Source organism: Xiphophorus maculatus, chromosome 2 (assembly GCF_002775205.1).
Source record: "Xiphophorus maculatus strain JP 163 A chromosome 2, X_maculatus-5.0-male, whole genome shotgun sequence".
Lineage (NCBI taxonomy): Eukaryota > Metazoa > Chordata > Actinopteri > Cyprinodontiformes > Poeciliidae > Xiphophorus > Xiphophorus maculatus.
In genome coordinates, this window is record NC_036444.1 from 1,628,804 (window position 1) to 1,645,816 (window position 17,013).

The 17,013-nt window shown below is 39.6% G+C and overlaps 1 protein-coding gene across 1 annotated transcript in view; it reads right to left on the reverse strand.

The window, feature by feature from the left end:
* Positions 1-5,710: 5,710 nt before the first annotated feature.
* Positions 5,711-17,013, reverse strand: part of LOC102226718 (transmembrane and TPR repeat-containing protein 2) — a 91,524-nt gene continuing 80,221 nt past the window's right edge. The window contains exons 11-12 of the mRNA XM_023348459.1: positions 16,752-16,815; positions 5,711-9,927 (exon numbers count right to left, since the gene is read on the reverse strand). Coding sequence (XP_023204227.1) covers positions 9,748-9,927; positions 16,752-16,815 — 244 coding nt within the window. The 3' untranslated portion in view covers positions 5,711-9,747. The remainder of the gene's footprint in view (positions 9,928-16,751; positions 16,816-17,013) is intronic.

Below are 17,013 nucleotides of genomic sequence, written 5' to 3' on the forward strand. Positions count from 1 at the left end.
ATATCATTTCAGCATCAAGGCCGTTCAAAGTGCCTTAAATCATAAAAGCACAAAAAAGTCATAGAAGAAACAACAAGTGTGCAGCGCCGTTGTTACATATCAAAATGTTGATTAAAGTTTCATTTTGAAAGTTTCAGAAGCAGCTCAAAGCAGGAGCATTTCAGTCTAGATTTAAAGGAACTTCAGCGTTTCGGCTGTTTTACAATTTTCCAGAAGTTTGTTCCAGATTTGTGGTGCATAGAAACTGAATGCTGCTTCGTTAATTTCCTTTTCCGTAATAATCTGCTGTAATCCAGGCTGGTCAGGAAGGCTGCCACCTTCCTGTCTGTTGGATCACCGGAGGTAATCTCCTCTACGGCAAGCTGAATGGTTCATGTTTATCGTCGTGTTTCAAGTCTCCTGGAGACTCAAGGTTAGAACCTTAAAGGAACTGAGAAACTCAGCTGGTTCTCACAAGAATTAACTTCAAATATTTTCCAGATATTTCCCTCTCAGCATGGAGTCGGTCCGTTTGTCTGACTGGGAATCCAGCTGTCATGGGAAGACTCTGTTCCTTTGACTTTGCTCCATGTTTTCCACATCTCGCCTCTGGAACGAATCAATTCTGCATTCCTGATACGGACAGGAGGCACCTGCTCCATGGACGCACTGTCATGTCTCCACTACACAAACACTGCAGCTTTCCAGTTAGCAAGTTTACTGCTTCACAGGAAAAGAATCAGCGAGAGGGATGACAAAGTTGAAGCTGTCCATGTGGACAGAAAACATGGACAGCGTTGTTTTCTGCAATGTGTTGGGTGTCCAGAAGGCCCTCCAGGCTCTGGCTGTAAACAGAGGTCTGTAAATCCTCTGAGGCGGCCATTTTCAGGAGACCTGGCTTGTTTCGGTTACTGGTGCTTTTTGCTGACGTGGGCCACCTGTGTAAGCACCGGCAGCCGGGCAGGACGATCAAACAGCAGCTTGTTTATTACAGGAGCTGCCGGTTAAACGAGGCAGTAAAGTCAAGGAGGGGAATAAAAGTCCTGCAGCAGGTCGCCAGCAATTAGTCAAACATTTAATGGATTCTGGTGGTTTTTCTAAAGTTTGGCATTAGAACTTTAAATCGGATCGCAGGATGTTTGGAATCACATATGAAACGTGTCACTGTGTGGGTTTATCTGCTGACTGCCTGGAGGAAAAAAAAAACCTTAATGTGTTCATTTCCTGCCGTTTGTCAGAATATTCCCAACATATATGCTAATTTCAGTGATAACGTCCCAAAGTCATTTAGACCTGGTGTTATGAGTTTACATTCTTACTTTATTAAAGCAAATTTCTCATAGTGACACATTTCTCAAGTGTCACTGTGAGAAATGAGTTTTGATAAATTATGCTTACTGCACTGCTGAGATTTAATCTGGGAGTTATTGAATATTAATTTCTTGTAATGCATCAAACTTTTTTCTTGGCAGCAAAACATAAAAAAAGATTTTATATGAAAGAGCCACATGAAGTGGTGAACAGTTCTCTGGTGGAAGGAACATAATAATAAAACTCATTTATTTTCATACGTTTCAACTTTCACTGCAGCTGCAAGTCTCTGTACATCCTGAGTTGGATTTAGGTCTGGACTTTGACTAGGCCATGTGTTAGAAGAAGAAGAAGAATTACTTTATTCATCCCAGCAGGGAAATTATTTCGCAGTTACAGCAAGAATTTTTTATACACAGATTAACACACACACGACGGGAGCTGCGTCTGCAGGCAGCCAGCTGAGCCGGCGCCATTTTTGAAGGAGGACATGCGGCAAAGGTCGAAGGCCTCCAAATGTGGGGCGTGCTAACCCCTGCGCCACCACAGCACGCCCCATGAATGTGCCCCATGAACATGAATATGCTTTTATCTCATTGTAGTTCCAGCTGTATGTTCGGGATTGTTCACCTACTGGAAGATTAATTTTTACCTATTCCTTTCAGGATGCAACTCAATTAAAAAATCCAAAACTTTTTAAATCCAAGGTTTCGTCCACATGGAGAAGATTGTAGATGGATTCAGAAAACGTCTTTCTCGTTTTGGCTGATCCACATGGATCTGGCGTTCTTGGGAAATGAGAAACGATTATTTTTGAAACCGGGTTCCAAAGAGGCTGAATTTCAAAACGCTGGTTTCATGTTTCCGGTTCTCATGCTCGCCTTGTCGTTTTTTAAAAATGATGACATTGTAGCACCGTCCATCTATTCCACATGCTCCTCACTGTCACAAATATCAAATATGGCGCCATTCTATGCTCCGTGTGTCGAGCTCTGGCAGAGTCACAGCGCCACCCAGTGGCCTGGCATACCAATCGCATCATTTTCTATGGCGCTGCAATGTACATTTTTTCTTAATCATTTACAAACGTTTACTGTGGACAGGGCCAAAATATTGTCATAACTCATATCATCCAGGTATCGTAAAGAGTCGTGGTAACAGTCAGTCATGCAACGAATGTGAAGAGGCCTCTGACTGAAGACTGTTGCTGTATGACAGCCTCATGGTGACATGCTAGCAGCTCAATATTCAGCAGCAGATGGTATTTCACAGTAAAATGTCCTGATGACATCATCAGCTGTTAGCAGCTCTGCTAATCCACCTCCTTTGTGTCAAACTCAAACAGTTTTTGTTCAAAATGTTTCAGTTTTTAATCTTGTTTTGTGATTTCTTTTTCTCAGTATTTTGACAAAAGACTCACACTGAGCAAAATGGCAAAAATAAATTTCCTTTCTTGGACATGAAAATGCTCCAATAACCTGAGGTGAGTCTGTCTCATGCCGAAGCTTCATTTTAATGCCTTTTCTATCAAACAATAACAGCCTGTTCTGAGTCCAGAGGGAAGGACTTCTCAGTATCACGCAGAGCCGGCCCGAGCTGAGCCCAGCGCTCAGCACCACCAGATCAAAGTAAAGACACTTTATCAACTTGTACTGAAAAATATTAGTCTGGCCGATTTTCCAGATTACAGTATAATAAAATCAAATCCTTTTGCCCAGTTTGAAGTGTTTGGAGACAAAAGGTCAAAAAGCAAAACGTTATAAAACTGGAAGACAGACTGTTTATTTCCTAGGGTGTCTGACTCAGATAATAGAAGTTTTATCTAAAGCCATGAAGGATAATAAATGAAGACAGTATATTAAAGAAAATACAAAACCTTCAAGAATTGTACTTTCCTTTATCTGTTACCCTCTAAGGCAGATTTTTCCAGCAGGAGAGTGAAACAAAATGTGAAACATAAATCTTACATTTTGTAACATGTTGATGCTGTTAAAATGAATATATTTCCATTCTGATGTTCAGTAGAATCCAGATATTTACATTAATTTTATAAATTTTTCCTCAATGGCACTAAATCAGACTGAACTATGTTTCTTTTCAACTCATTTAAATGCAACTTTCTCCAGCTAAACAGAAACAGAACTGAAGTTATTATCTTTGGATATAAAGAGGAACGATCAGCGCACAGCTTCAGTTATTACAGCTGGAAACTGGAGATCAGGGATTGACCTCTGACCTGAACCTTCAGAGCCACATAAACACAGTCACAAAGTCGGCCTTCTATGAGCTGAGGACCATTTTAAGGATTAAAGGACTAATGTTTCAGTAAGATCTAGAGAAAGTCATCCATGTTTGATCTTTAGTCACATTGATTACTGTAACAGTGTTTCACAGGTCTGAGTAAAAAAGTTAGACAGCAGAACCAAACATGGAGAAACAGCATCCAGCTTTTATTCTCCTTTAATCTTGAACAAACAAACTAAAACCAGGTCTGCAGATTGTCTTTGTTTCAATTTTGTTTGAATTGCTGCAGTGAATGAGGATCTTTCTGGATGATTATTACCATTAACCTCAAACACTCAAACGTTTAGGATTTGGAGGAATTGAAGGCAAACCAGGTCATGAAATCTCAGAAACATAATTTCTTCAATAAAGTTTCCTGACATTAATATAAATAAATATGAACAGTTTGTGTCTGCTTCGTTGGTTTTCCTAAAGAAGAATTTTCTGCCAGGATGGATCTGTTAGGCTCTTGGAGGTCAAGTTTCACTTATATATGAAACAGCATTCAACACATGCTGGTTTACTTTACTGAATGAACAAAAATAACCTGAAACATGGAACTGGTCATGATGCTAATGAAAAGGCCATGTGTTTAAAGGGATTTTATAATAAAACCAGACAACACAACAAAGAGAAATTTCAATCTGCTGATCAACAACAGATCAAGAAGGAAGGTTATGTTTGTCCGAATCCCTTCCAATGTGTCCCGTAGTTACAGATTAATATGTCAAATCTGCAGTTCTGTTTGTTGATGCAGTTGCAAAAAAAGTTAGAGAAACTTCAACGGCTCCTTTTCTTCCTTTTAAAAAAAGCTTTTTGGATTCTGAGTGCCAGTCAGGTTTTATAGTACTGACCATGTTTAAGCCTAATTTATCTCCATAATAAAAAATACTGTTTATTGTGGTTTTTGACATTTTTTTTGGCCCATGAACTTGAGTACTTTATCCTTGATGATTTTGGGCCCTGTGACAAAACGCTTGGACACCGGTGCTCTAGAATTTTACGTTTTAATCACATAATTTATAGATTTGCGGCTCTTAAATTAATCTTTCAATTGCTTTCTACAACATGAAAGATGAAATGTGTTCTTGTTTCTCCACAGACTCAGTTTCTTGTTGTGATAAGAAGAAGAGTCAAAGCAAAAGAGACGGAGTGAGCGGCGTCCGGTCCAATGAGGAAAGCCGGGCCCCGTGGAGAGTTCGGATCAGGGGAGCAGAACCACGGCAGACTGTTCTGTTCGCAGGAACGGCCCGGTGCTGATCAGCAGGGTCTGGGCCGCCATGTGTTCACACTGCGCTGCCCCGTTTCCATATGGGATTATTTACATGTCGGCTTTGTTGTTGAAAGATCAAAGCGCGGCAGAGATGCAGCTGAGATGATTTTATGACACATTTTAGCAAATTTGCGAGGAGAAGACTTTATATGGCCCGTAAACGCTGCTCCACAGCAGAGCGCCACATGAACTCTAATATCCCACAGGAATAAAAAGCTACATCACTGAAGCTGCGGACTAAAAACCTGGCAGGTAGTTTTTGTTTTGATAAGCGATATTATCAAGGGACCCCCAACACACACATACAGTAAACTGGACTTATTAGTACATAAAACATGTCTTGTTAATGTGCACTCAATAAAAATAATACTCCGCTTCCCTATTTTGTGTTTCTATTTTACATGTTTGAATACAAGAGTGATATGGCCTAAAAATCCTGAACTATTATTTTGCATGAAAAGCATAACTTTTAACATAATGAGCAGATTTTTGCTCATTGAATTTATACGTTTCTAACTGAAATACATGATTTATGCCTCTGTAGCCACAAACAGATTAGCAGTTAGCCGCTGAGCTAGCGAGGAAACTAGCATGTTAGCTCCAAAATGCTAACACAGTAGAATTACTATTTCACTCTCAAAAACATATGATAAAAACTTTATGGTAATCATACATATGTGCTTGGTGAACAATACCAACCTGTAATTAAACAAAAGTAAGACGGAGACACTTTGATGCTTGTGCTCGTCTTCATGCTAATCCCAGGATGAAGGCCTCTGGTTTTATGACGCTCATCCAAACCAGAGAGCAGAACTATCAAATGTATGTAATGTAAAAAACAGGATGAAAAGACTTCTTCTTGCACATTGTTCAGTTTTTATTTTACAAAAAAGGAGAACAGGGCTACAAATCCTGATAATTTATACAAATACAACACATTTCAAAAATAAATTTTAATTTAGTAAATTCTCTGTGAACAAGTTTCTGCAATAGCCCACTGCTTGAGATCCCTGAGCAGAGACACAGAGTGAAACACTTTTTCTTTTCACACCTTTTACAGACATTAAAAATCTTGTTTCCTCAACACTTTAAATATTTACACCAGGAATTAGTAATGAGAAATCAACGTGAACTCTTAACGTTTCCTTTCCACCATCACAGTAAAGAAAGCACCGTGCAGACGACAATATGACTGCTTCATATAACTCCACATATCAAAGTCTCAGCCTCCTGAAGCAGGTGTTGTGTAAATAGCTACATTAGCCGTGTTTGTGAATTTTCTTCAGTAACGACCAGAAACACGCAGAAGCTCCATCAAATGATCTTCCTTCATTTTACATGTGAAAAAAACAACACAGTTCCAGCTGGTTCTGTTAACAGTTGGGATCAGGATCACAACTGTTGGTTCTGATGGTTCTGTTAACAGTTGGGATCAGAATCGTCCCAGTTGGACCCTTCATTAGAATCAACGCTGCATACAGTGCTATAAAAAGTTTCTCTTACAGGTTCTTTCATGTTTGCTGTTTCAGAATATCAAACTAATTTTAAAATCAGCACAGATAACCTGAATACATGCAGACAACAGAGTGTACAGTATAAATGATTATTTCAATTAATGAAGGCATTTAAAGGTTATGTGGAAATAACTCTGGGGAGAAATTTCGAATCACTGAAAAATTGTGTCATTTCAGCCATATTGGAGGGTTTTTGAGTATGAACCGAATGTTTATCATAGCACAGTATATTAAATTGGAGATATGCAAAAGCTGTTTTTAGCCCATAAATACATTTTGTTGTGCAGGAAAGTTGGATTTAGTCTCTCCTGGTGCTGCGTAGATATCGTTATATTCTGTTTATAAAGTATTTGCTGCAGAACTACTAAACAAGGTCATGGATTTCCTTTGTTTTTGCAGATTTTGTCTTGGGGAACCCATGATCCAAACGCATTCAGTGACATTCTTGGTGCCAACATTGGCTAACTCTAACTGTGCCTTGTTTACAACACGTGTTCATTCATAATGTGGCAACATTTCCTGACTCCAAAATGAAAGGCTGGATGGATAAGTCATGTGTTGTTGACATCTTTTAATCAATTTGGCAGAAAAAAGTTTTTGCGTAACAAGCTAATCAAATCTCCGCTATCTGCAAATTACAAAATGGCAGACCAGAGTGAAATCATCATTTTAGTTGTACTTTATTTATGTTTGTCCAGTTATCTTTGTCTGAAAGAAAGGTTGTCTGTTTAATAAATCTGAAACATTTAAGTGACAATAAATCTAAAAAAAAGTACAGAAATCTTTGAAGGAAATACTTTTTCAGAGCACTGTATGAGCCTCAATAGTAGCTTTAAAGTGCAGTAAAATAAAAACAACACAAGCATGTTTATTCTCAGTTCGATAAAGATTTCTTAATTCACTTTGTAACATATTTCAATCTTGTTCCAGTTGTTTTTGTGCTTTATAAACTCAGAAATTTTCTTAGAATATTTAAGTGATTCGGCTGTTTGTGGGGACAAATGAGAACAATATTCAGCTTCCAGTCTGTCTATTTTAAACAGACTGACTGGAACCTCCCCAGTAAACTCTAATCACCTTCATAAAGAGGGCCTCATTGGGGGAAACCCAGACCTGCTAGATCAAAAGGAAATGTGCTATATTAGTCTTGTAATAAACATGAGAATAGATCGGGATATTTAAAAGCTGACAGCACAAAACGCCGCCCCACGCCCCACCGATGGTCCAGCTGGATGAAGAGTCTCAACAGGAAGTATCTGAGGTCTTGATCTCGATCATTTAACAACGCCTCTCTCTGGAGTCCGATCTGGTACCTGGGTTTAGTTCTGGACAGTGGTGGGTACCACTAATTAAAAATGTTAGCTGAACTGACCGCAAAGCACTGATCATAAATATTAGTTCTGGTAACTTGCTACACCGACAAAGCATTGAGCAGAAGCTAATGCTTAAGCGCTAAATTCAACCATGTTGGTACCCAACATGTGTCAATGACACATGTGTTACAACATAGTACATCGCCCTCAACAGGGTGAAGTTTGTCATTACATGCCTAACAGTACGGTTTGCTCTTCACAAAGGAATTTTTATTTTTCACTCATGGTTTCAGTTTTATAGTTGTTGAATTTGCTAACTCTGTTGCTAATTTTGCCTAAAGGTAGGGCTTCAGTCAGAAAACACTGGACATTTTAAACTGTTTACTGTAGAACTACAGCAATGCATTCTGGGTAAAGAATGAACGTCATTTGCTGCACTGCATCGTGAGTGAAGAACATAAGTGGATACAAAAACACTGGATATATGCACCTTATATATGCACCTCAAGGTAAATGTATATTAATTACTGCTCTGAAATCATTGTATTTTATTTTTTGATGTTTTGAGAAAAACAATTGTGAGGACAGGAAGTGGAACAGTCTTCACAAACTTCAAAATAAGAGCAAGAAGAGAAATGTCTGACTACTTGAAGAATTCTTGACAGTCGATAACAAAAACTTCAACTCAGATGATGAACTTTATTTAAATGAAAGTTTCCAAAACAGGCAACTAAATTAGCGCTTCAGGATGTATCTGAAAATATTAATTTAAGGGAAGCTGAGTGTGCTAAGAGTTTTCAAAGTTAGCAAAAATGCTAAAACGCTCAACAAAAAATGAGCTCTGCTACTAACAACAGTACCCACCACTGGTTCTGGTTCTGGATATCACTAATCACAGGTAACAGAGCAATAACTGTATGAGTAGGACTGGGGCCAACAAATAATAACAAATACTGTACAAACCTTTATGAAGGTGGTATTTCTTTTACTAAAAACTGACATAAACAACCAAATATATGAAAACAAATATATACAGATGAGAACAGCTGTAAGGATACCAAAAAACCCTTTACTGTATAGTAACAAGCCAAACTCACTCAGTTAAGGAGCTACAGTTTGCTGTGTTGTTCTGTGTACTAAAACATGGCAGCTATATATTAATATTTATTCAAATGACATAACTTTACCTAAGCATAAAGGCATTTAAACATTTCCCTTTCATCGAGCCGTGACTGTGTTGATCCATGTAAGGATAAAAGTTGGACACTAGCTTAGTGTTAGCTTAGCATTTCCTTTTGGGAAGGCTTTCCATCTGCAACCTGAAGCTTTCAGCTTTTAATGGTGATGGTCGTTTAATATTTAGAAGTGAAGAATAAAAATACCACTGGTAATGAAGACGATTTCAAAGCTTGCTAAAACAGATTAGTTAGATTAACTGCAGCCCTTTGCAGGCCTTAGTTAGAGACTCTTATTGTGCTGAAATAGTTGCTCTGCATTCCCTTTTTATGTTTTTCTCTGAATATCAGGTCAGTTGCTACTTTAGGAATCAATATGTGGTGCAATTTCAGATTAAAGTGACCAAATGAGAAGGTTTAAAAGCAGAGACTATAAATTAAATTTTAAGAAGTTAAATTGTGTCCATGTCTTCATATGTACCTTCTTTCCTTCATTTTCAAGAAAAAACACAAAGTGAAACTAAAATTTGACAGAAAGTCCTTCAGTGCTCCCCTCTGTGTTCTTCATACCTCATTTTGCGGCAGCGATGAACCTGTGGCTTCACTTTAACTTGAAATATTCTTGAATAAAAAACGAAAGCAGTAAATCTGCAGAAAGAAATCCAGATACCACGCAGGGTCTTCCTGACTGTAAGCAATCCTGAGCAAAGCTGCAGGCCTGAGGTGTTTGCAGAGCTCAGAGGTGATTAGTGGGGGAGGCTGAGCGGCACAATGTCTATCCAAACGTCCTCCCTCGGTCTCTTCCTTCTCTCCTGGATGAGAAAACAGAACGAGGGCGCGTAAGCCGCCCGTCTCCCCGGGTCTGGAGTGCAGATGGCGTGTGGGCGGGGCGGGAGATCTCAGGGACTCGTGGTCTTCAGGCCCTGCTTCTCCATGATGTTCCAAAGCTTACGCAGATTCGACTGGGTGATGGTGTCGTCTGGTTTCAGCTGAAGAGCCAGGAGGTAATTGGCTTCGGCTTCTTGCAGTTTCCCGTTGAGGTGGAGAATCGCTCCGAGGTTCATCAGAGCTGCAGGGTACTGAAGCAAACACAAATGACCATTTTAGGACCCGATCAGCTATCATTGAGATATTTAGCTGGTGCACAGCAGCTACTAACTACTTGAAGTTTTCTACTATGCTTCCTTGAACAGGTTAGGACAAGCCTATGGACTATACAAAACATGTTCATGACATTTTCTGCACAAAACCATTCTTAGATGATAAGATTTCAGTCTGCCTAAAACAATAGAGTGAGTTGTTTTAGGGCCTCTGTCACTTTAAATCCAACTCATCGTTTACATTTGCACATGAAAATGGCTGCAAACAGATACGCAATTATATAAACATACATCTTTGAAAAGCAGAAGTGGAACCTTCTGCACAACTAACAACAATGCAGCAAGTGGTTTCTGGATGGCAAGTCAACAACAAAACATTGACCTTTTCCAGCAGCCATTGTACAGCGGTAAAACCAGCTGATCAAACGTGCTGGAACTCAGTTTGGGTTGCTAGGTTACGGTATGGTGCTTATTGAATGTGACTTAATCAGGAGCTTTTGGAAACAGTCCATTTTCCAGACACCAAAAAACATAAACTTACTGCCAAAAACACGGCAGAGTTTTCTTTAAAGTCCTTTGGTTGTTTTTAGAAGCAGTTGAGACCTAAATTGTACAGCAATGTGCAAAACACAAATTTTACATAAACGTTCATCTCTAATAGTCGACAACCAAAACTTCATCACAGATGTCAAACTTTATTCAACTGAAAGATTAAGAAACTACTGAGTAAATTAGCAGATTAGAATTTATCCTGAAACATTAATTTAGGGGAAACTAAGTGTGCTTCAAAAACACAAGAGCGCTAAACAACAAATTAGCAGATTAGTGGATGTTTATCCAACACTGGAAACAAAAGTCAAAAACTAAAACTGACAGAAATTCTATTGGGTCCCTTTAAGAGATGAGTAGAAAAATCCTGAAAAATCTGAGCGTTTGGAAGATTTCCTAATTACTAACTCAGTATGTTGGATGCTGACTGAGTTCTGCCGAAGAAGACTGGATTCTGAAAACGAATCGATCCGATCAGCTAACAGCACATAATGGAGCTTCCTGAGAAAGAGCTGACATACTGTCTAAAGCTGATGTGTTTAGACTGGAGACGTAATGAGATTAGAAATTCACATTTCACCACATCAGTGCTGATGAATAATGCAGCCTGTCTGTTCATACTGAATATTTTAGCAGGGAATGATTTGTGGTTCATCGAGTGACGACATGCAGGGAGTAAAACTCCAAAAAACACAAACGCTGAATTTCCTCACAGTCATCTTAGCTTCTGTTACAAACATCTGATCCTGCAGATGATTCAAAGTGTTACATGATATGCTCTTTAGCCGTAGTGGAGCATTGAGTCGTCACAGCAGAGCCTCAGCGATACGAGCGCCCCGTTGTCAGATCGGCCGAACAGCCTGTCCCTGCGTCTGGTCTGTGGCCATCGATGTCAGAGGGAGCAGCCGGCGCTTTGAAGTGGCTCGAGATGTTTATTTCTGCTGGTGCCAATGGGCAAAGTCATAATCAGTGTGACGGATGAGTCATGGAGATATAAGTACAGGAAAAGTGCCTCGGGTGCAATCATGTCAAGACCAAGAAGTATGTAGGCCAAGGGAGGGGCAACATCTGATCACCATTTTGGTTAGAGATGTGGAAAAAATGCCTCATTCAGCAGACAAGCTCCGGGTCTGCTGCTGAGTTTATCAGCATTTCTGCCTTTCATAGAAGAAAAATCATTTTGTTCCTTGAAATCTGTGTTTTCTATGTAATTATTAACCAGTTGCCTTGAGATGTCTCTTTAATCAGCTGAGGTAAATTCAATCTCTGAATAAATGCAGCTGTTCTGGTTCTGGTGTCAGAGAACAAGCATCAGAGGAGACAAGCAGATCTACCGGGACAAGGACGTCCACCTGGACTGACAGGATGGACAGCGATAACCAGAAAAGCAGCACAGAGATCCCTGGTAACTCTGGAGGAGCTGCAGAGAGCTACAGCTCAGGTAGCAGAAAACTAAAACCTTTAACTCTAAACATACAGCAGCAGCTGTAGCTGCAGCTAAGCGTAGGTCACAAAGGACTCAGTAAATATAAATACAAGCCACACTTTTCAGATTTTTCTAGGTAAAAAAGTCCTAAAACCAAACATTGTTTCCTCTCCATGTCACAATGATGAGCGCTTTGTTTAGATCATCAGAAAAAAAGATAAACATACTCTACAGATTGTGATTGTAATAGAATATGAGTTAAGGGTCAGAATGATGTAAACCAACTTTTTAAAGCTTTACATCATGTTATAATGTTCTTCCCTCACCAAAAAACTACCTGCAGTGTTGCTTTGATTCAGTCATGCATGTCTGAGGAATCTTTACATCTCTCACAAGGTTTTACTAAGTTTACTGTTTCCATCAATCTTTCCTTATCAGATACTTCAAAATAAAAAATGTTGATGGAAACAACTTTAGTTACATTGTGCTATAAAATGTCACAATGCGCCAGGAAAATACACAATAACCCTCGTCTAAGGGGTGTGATTACTTTTGAAAAGCTCTGTATCTGTATGTATGAGTGGAATAATTAGAAAAATAATCAAAAATATGTCAAATTTGGGTTACAAGACATTTCTACCTCCCAGAAATGAAAAAACTGAGATGTGGGGAGACTTAATGATTGGAAAATGAAAAGGAATAATATATTCTCCTTTCCTAGTTCAAAATCAAACTAACAAATAAGATAAACTTTGTTACTGGTTGCCCTGTGGCCTGATCTGATCGATCTCCTCTGACTGAATCTCCGCTGCCTTTCCTTCGTGCTGCAGCAGTTGCAGCAGCTGCAGCAGCAGCCGCAGCTCTGTGACGTAATGGCCGCAGTAATTCTGAGACTGTTTGTGCAATAAATTACCTTCAGCTTGACCTCACTGCTGTAGGGCCACATCACAAAATAATGCTTGGAGATGGATTGTTTATACACATGGACATGATTTGAAGTAATAGTAGTAATGAACAGACCTCACACAAACACTGCATCCAACATCTCCAGGTGACAATTAGGTGTTTATTGTATAACTATAACTTTAATGTTTTACTAAAGATTCAAAGTGCAGTCGCATTTTATTCTGAGTTTGTGAGCTAAGTGGTTTTAAATGGCGCATTAATCAAAACTCTAGGTTGTATGAGGAGAGTGAAAAGCCCTGCCTGGACAACGAAATGGCAAAATAATAACTTTCCTCTCAACACCGTCACCGTAAGTTAAAGCTTCGCTGCAGACAGGGAAGAAAAGGGCCACTGAACAAATACAAATGCTCATTTTTTTAGATTGAAATCAACTTAAAATTTGCAGATTCAACTAAATTCAAAATGTTTTCATTTTCTTGTTTAAAACCTCAAATGCAACTGAAGTGAGCAACCATATGTACAAAGCAGGAAACTTCAGATTAGCAGCCTGGTGGTGGCTTGTCTATGTTTGTGAATTAAATAAAGTTAGAAGTTTAAAGAGAAGAATAACAAGTAAAATCTACTGCTATTGTGTTTGAAACTTTGAAATGAAATACAAAACAAACAGTATTTGAGCAAAAAGATTTATTTTAAAATATCTGCAAAACCAAGTTGTCTTAATTTGAATTCTATAAATCTTCCTTCATGTCTAAAACAATCTTCTGCCTTTCTCACTTCATATATCTGAGATGTTTTCTTTTACTTATACCCTTTTTTCCTGGCTCCTCCAGATTCTGCAGAAAGTTGCTGTTTTCAGAAGCCTTTATTTCTCTTCATCCCCTCATTTCCTCCTGCGCTGCAGCCTCTTTGGGCACAGAGCAGCAGAGCATGGCCACATGGCAAACTGACTGAGTTTGACTTGACCTTCATGACTTTAGAAAGAATTTGAAGGCATAAGAGGGAAAAAGGCTGCAGGTTGCAGAGACCAGATGGTTCTGACCGAGAATCAAACTGGATTTATCTCCTGCTGAAGGACGTGGTTGGGAATGGTTTTCTCAGTCTGACAGTGCGCATATGCAACGTGATTAATGCAAAACAGCTGCGCTGATTAAGAGCCGAGTAAATTATACCATGTATCTTCCTTTTGCTGGGTGGTGCAGGAAGATGGGAAGCCGCAATAAAAAAGTTTGGTAACACATCTAACAGTTCAGATTTCATCATTTGATCACAGGAAAACTGCCACGACTACAAAGGGATTCACTGTTAGTTTAAAACTTTATCTGAGACACATTCAACAGATAATATGAATCTGTTGATTCACATTATCAACAGATAAACTAGTTTTTATTAATTTAAATAAAACACACAGACATTGCCGTGTCATTCCTACTGCAATGTATCCTGGGTAGATGGCGCTAGTTGCTATGAAGCTAGCTGTATCAAGCCAGAACAGTATTTATTGCTCAGTTAGCAACCTTCAGCCTTTCCAGTTTGAACTAGAATGCTTTGAAATAGAAGGAAATTGAGAAATAAAGAGGAGACAAGATGAGAACCAAACAGAGGAAGAGGAGAGAGTCTTGTTGGTTTTTCTGCTGCTGCAGTTTGAAAACGCCGACCTGAAAGGAGAGCGAACGTTGCATAACGCTGATTATGCTAACTGTGCTTACAGTTAGCATCGGGATCAAAACATTTTCTCAAATATATTAGAATGGTTTGTTACAAAGACTCTCACTTTAAGCATCCATTCATTATCTTTTCATTTGTTTTGCCGTTTGCTACTGCTAATGGTGTTAGCACTACCTGACGGTGTTAGCTCTAGCTAAAGGCGTTAGCACTGGCTGATGGTGTTAGCTCTAGCTAAAGGTGTTAGCTCTAGCTAATGATGTTAGCGCTAGCTGATAGTGTTAGCTCTAGCCCCTGGAGGGCCGCTGTCCTGCAACATTTAGACGAGCCTCTGCTGAACCACCTGAATAGAATAATTAGGTCATTAAGGTTCTGGAGAACTGATCTACACAAGCAGGAGGTAATGAAGCCGTTTCATTCCAGTGTTTTGTGCCTGTGGCTCATCTAAAGCCTGCAGGACTCCGGCCCTGGAGGACTGGAGTTTGACACCTCTGCTCTAGCTAATCAGAAGCCAATCACATTAGCTTGTTTCAACATATATCTTGTGTACAATGATTTATTAAAACTTTGAGGCAACTTGCCGCAATTTTGTCAACAAAATGTGTGTTTTGTTTCTAGGAGAGTCCAGTAACAGCTACACACATCATGGACCCAGCCTGCATGACCTGGTGAAGAAATATCGGAGCCAAAAGCTTTCTGAAGCTTCTCACATCCAAAGTGCTGAAATCGACTCTTGTTGATAGGAAATGGAGAACAAAATGATAAAAATCGCATGATTTTGTTCAGAGAGTAATTTACTTTCTCTTCCCTGTTTCTGTTTGTGCCACATAAACATTTTTATATTCATCTCATAGTCCTGCCAGTTGCTGGCTGTGCCTGTTTTTCACTCAGTCATAGAAAGAGTTAACAAAACTCTAAACCATCATGGATACTTTCTGTATAAGAGTTGGCTGACAACAAACTGCATTAATAATCAATAACATGATTAAAATCACAGATCCTGTTGTTTTACTGTTTAACAATCTGTTTCCACTTCTTGAGCTGAGGCTGAGCCAGCAGGAGGCGGAGGAAGAACCGCATCTTGTTTTGATATGATGAACCGAAACCTTCCTGACTCATGCAGCGACTTTCACAACAGAACTGTGTCTGTTTTTAACGCCGTGCAGCCTGGAGGTTCTGCTCAGATCCACTGCATCAGGGGAATTCTCTGGATTCTCTATAAACTACGTCAAACAGGAAATCTCCTCCATTTTTCAGTTTCAAAACTAATAATTTTTTTCATTGAACTTGTTGAATCCTTCTAAATCTTTATTTTTAGAAATGATCTGCCTATTTTGGTTTCTTAATCATTATTACTGACATTTTACACACAGGTCTTCCACCTGCAGCTTTCGAGCCACATGAGGAACTTTGGACCTTCCACAGTGGTTCTTATTGAATTGGCCTAAAAGTTACTAATGATCAGATAAATGCAAGTTTTAGCAGTTTTTCTAGTTTTTTTATTCATAATAATTGCCTCTACTAACACAACAGGATGACATGTCCTCATGTTGGGAGCCTGGTGCTTTATAGTTTTTTCCACAAACATCAAAACATTGCAAAAGTTTTGCAGCTGAATTCTTGCAGCTTCAGGATGAGGCAGATTTCTCTCATTTGCTCTCTGGGTTTTAATTAGACGTTTGGAGAGAAATCTGACTTTACGTTCACATTTTTGCCACCAAACCTACTCAGATCTGAACTCCGTGACTTCTGTGGAGTCCTGCCTGCTCTTGTTTGACAGCCTTTCTTCATATTTTACCCGGGTTTGTGTGCAGAAAAGGCCAAACTATGAGTCCTGTAAAACATTGTAAAGATGTATTTGATCATCAATCCACAGCTGTCTGTTTCCAATCAGTGCCGGGGAACAAACAGGATGACCGCATGCTAAACACTCTCCCCCCTCAGACAAGCGGACCCGTCCCGTCAGGGCTCCATTCAGTTTCAGGATCCCCGTCCTCCGGCTCGGTGTTCGTATCGTTATTCTTTCCAATCTGCTTACCCCGGCCCCTCCTTTGAACTTGTTGATGGATGTTGCACAAGCAAACCTCTGAGCTCAGGAAAACTCAAGAACTCATTATTCTGAGCAGGACTGACAATGAATCCCGTTGTTAGACGCAGAACGGCCAGTAATGATATTGGAAAGTCAGTCTGACCGTAATTGCAGCGCATCCATCAAAGTAAAAGGTAATGAGGAGGAATAGCGAGTCAAGGTTTTACTCACATTGGGTCTTAGGCTCGCTGCTTGTCCGTAATACTTCTCGGCTGCTTCGTTGAGCTTGGCTTGTCTGAAAAGGGAAAAAAAGGGAGAGGCGATCGTTAGTCAATTTTATTGCTGCTGGCTTTGGCCCAGGCCTTGAACCCGGAGTGTTTACCGGTTCCCAGGGGTCACGGAGAAAATAACATGGAGGAACTGCATGAAGAAACGCAACCAGAACTTTCTGCTTTCTGCTCAAACCTGCAAATCACTCGACTCTGTTTGAGGA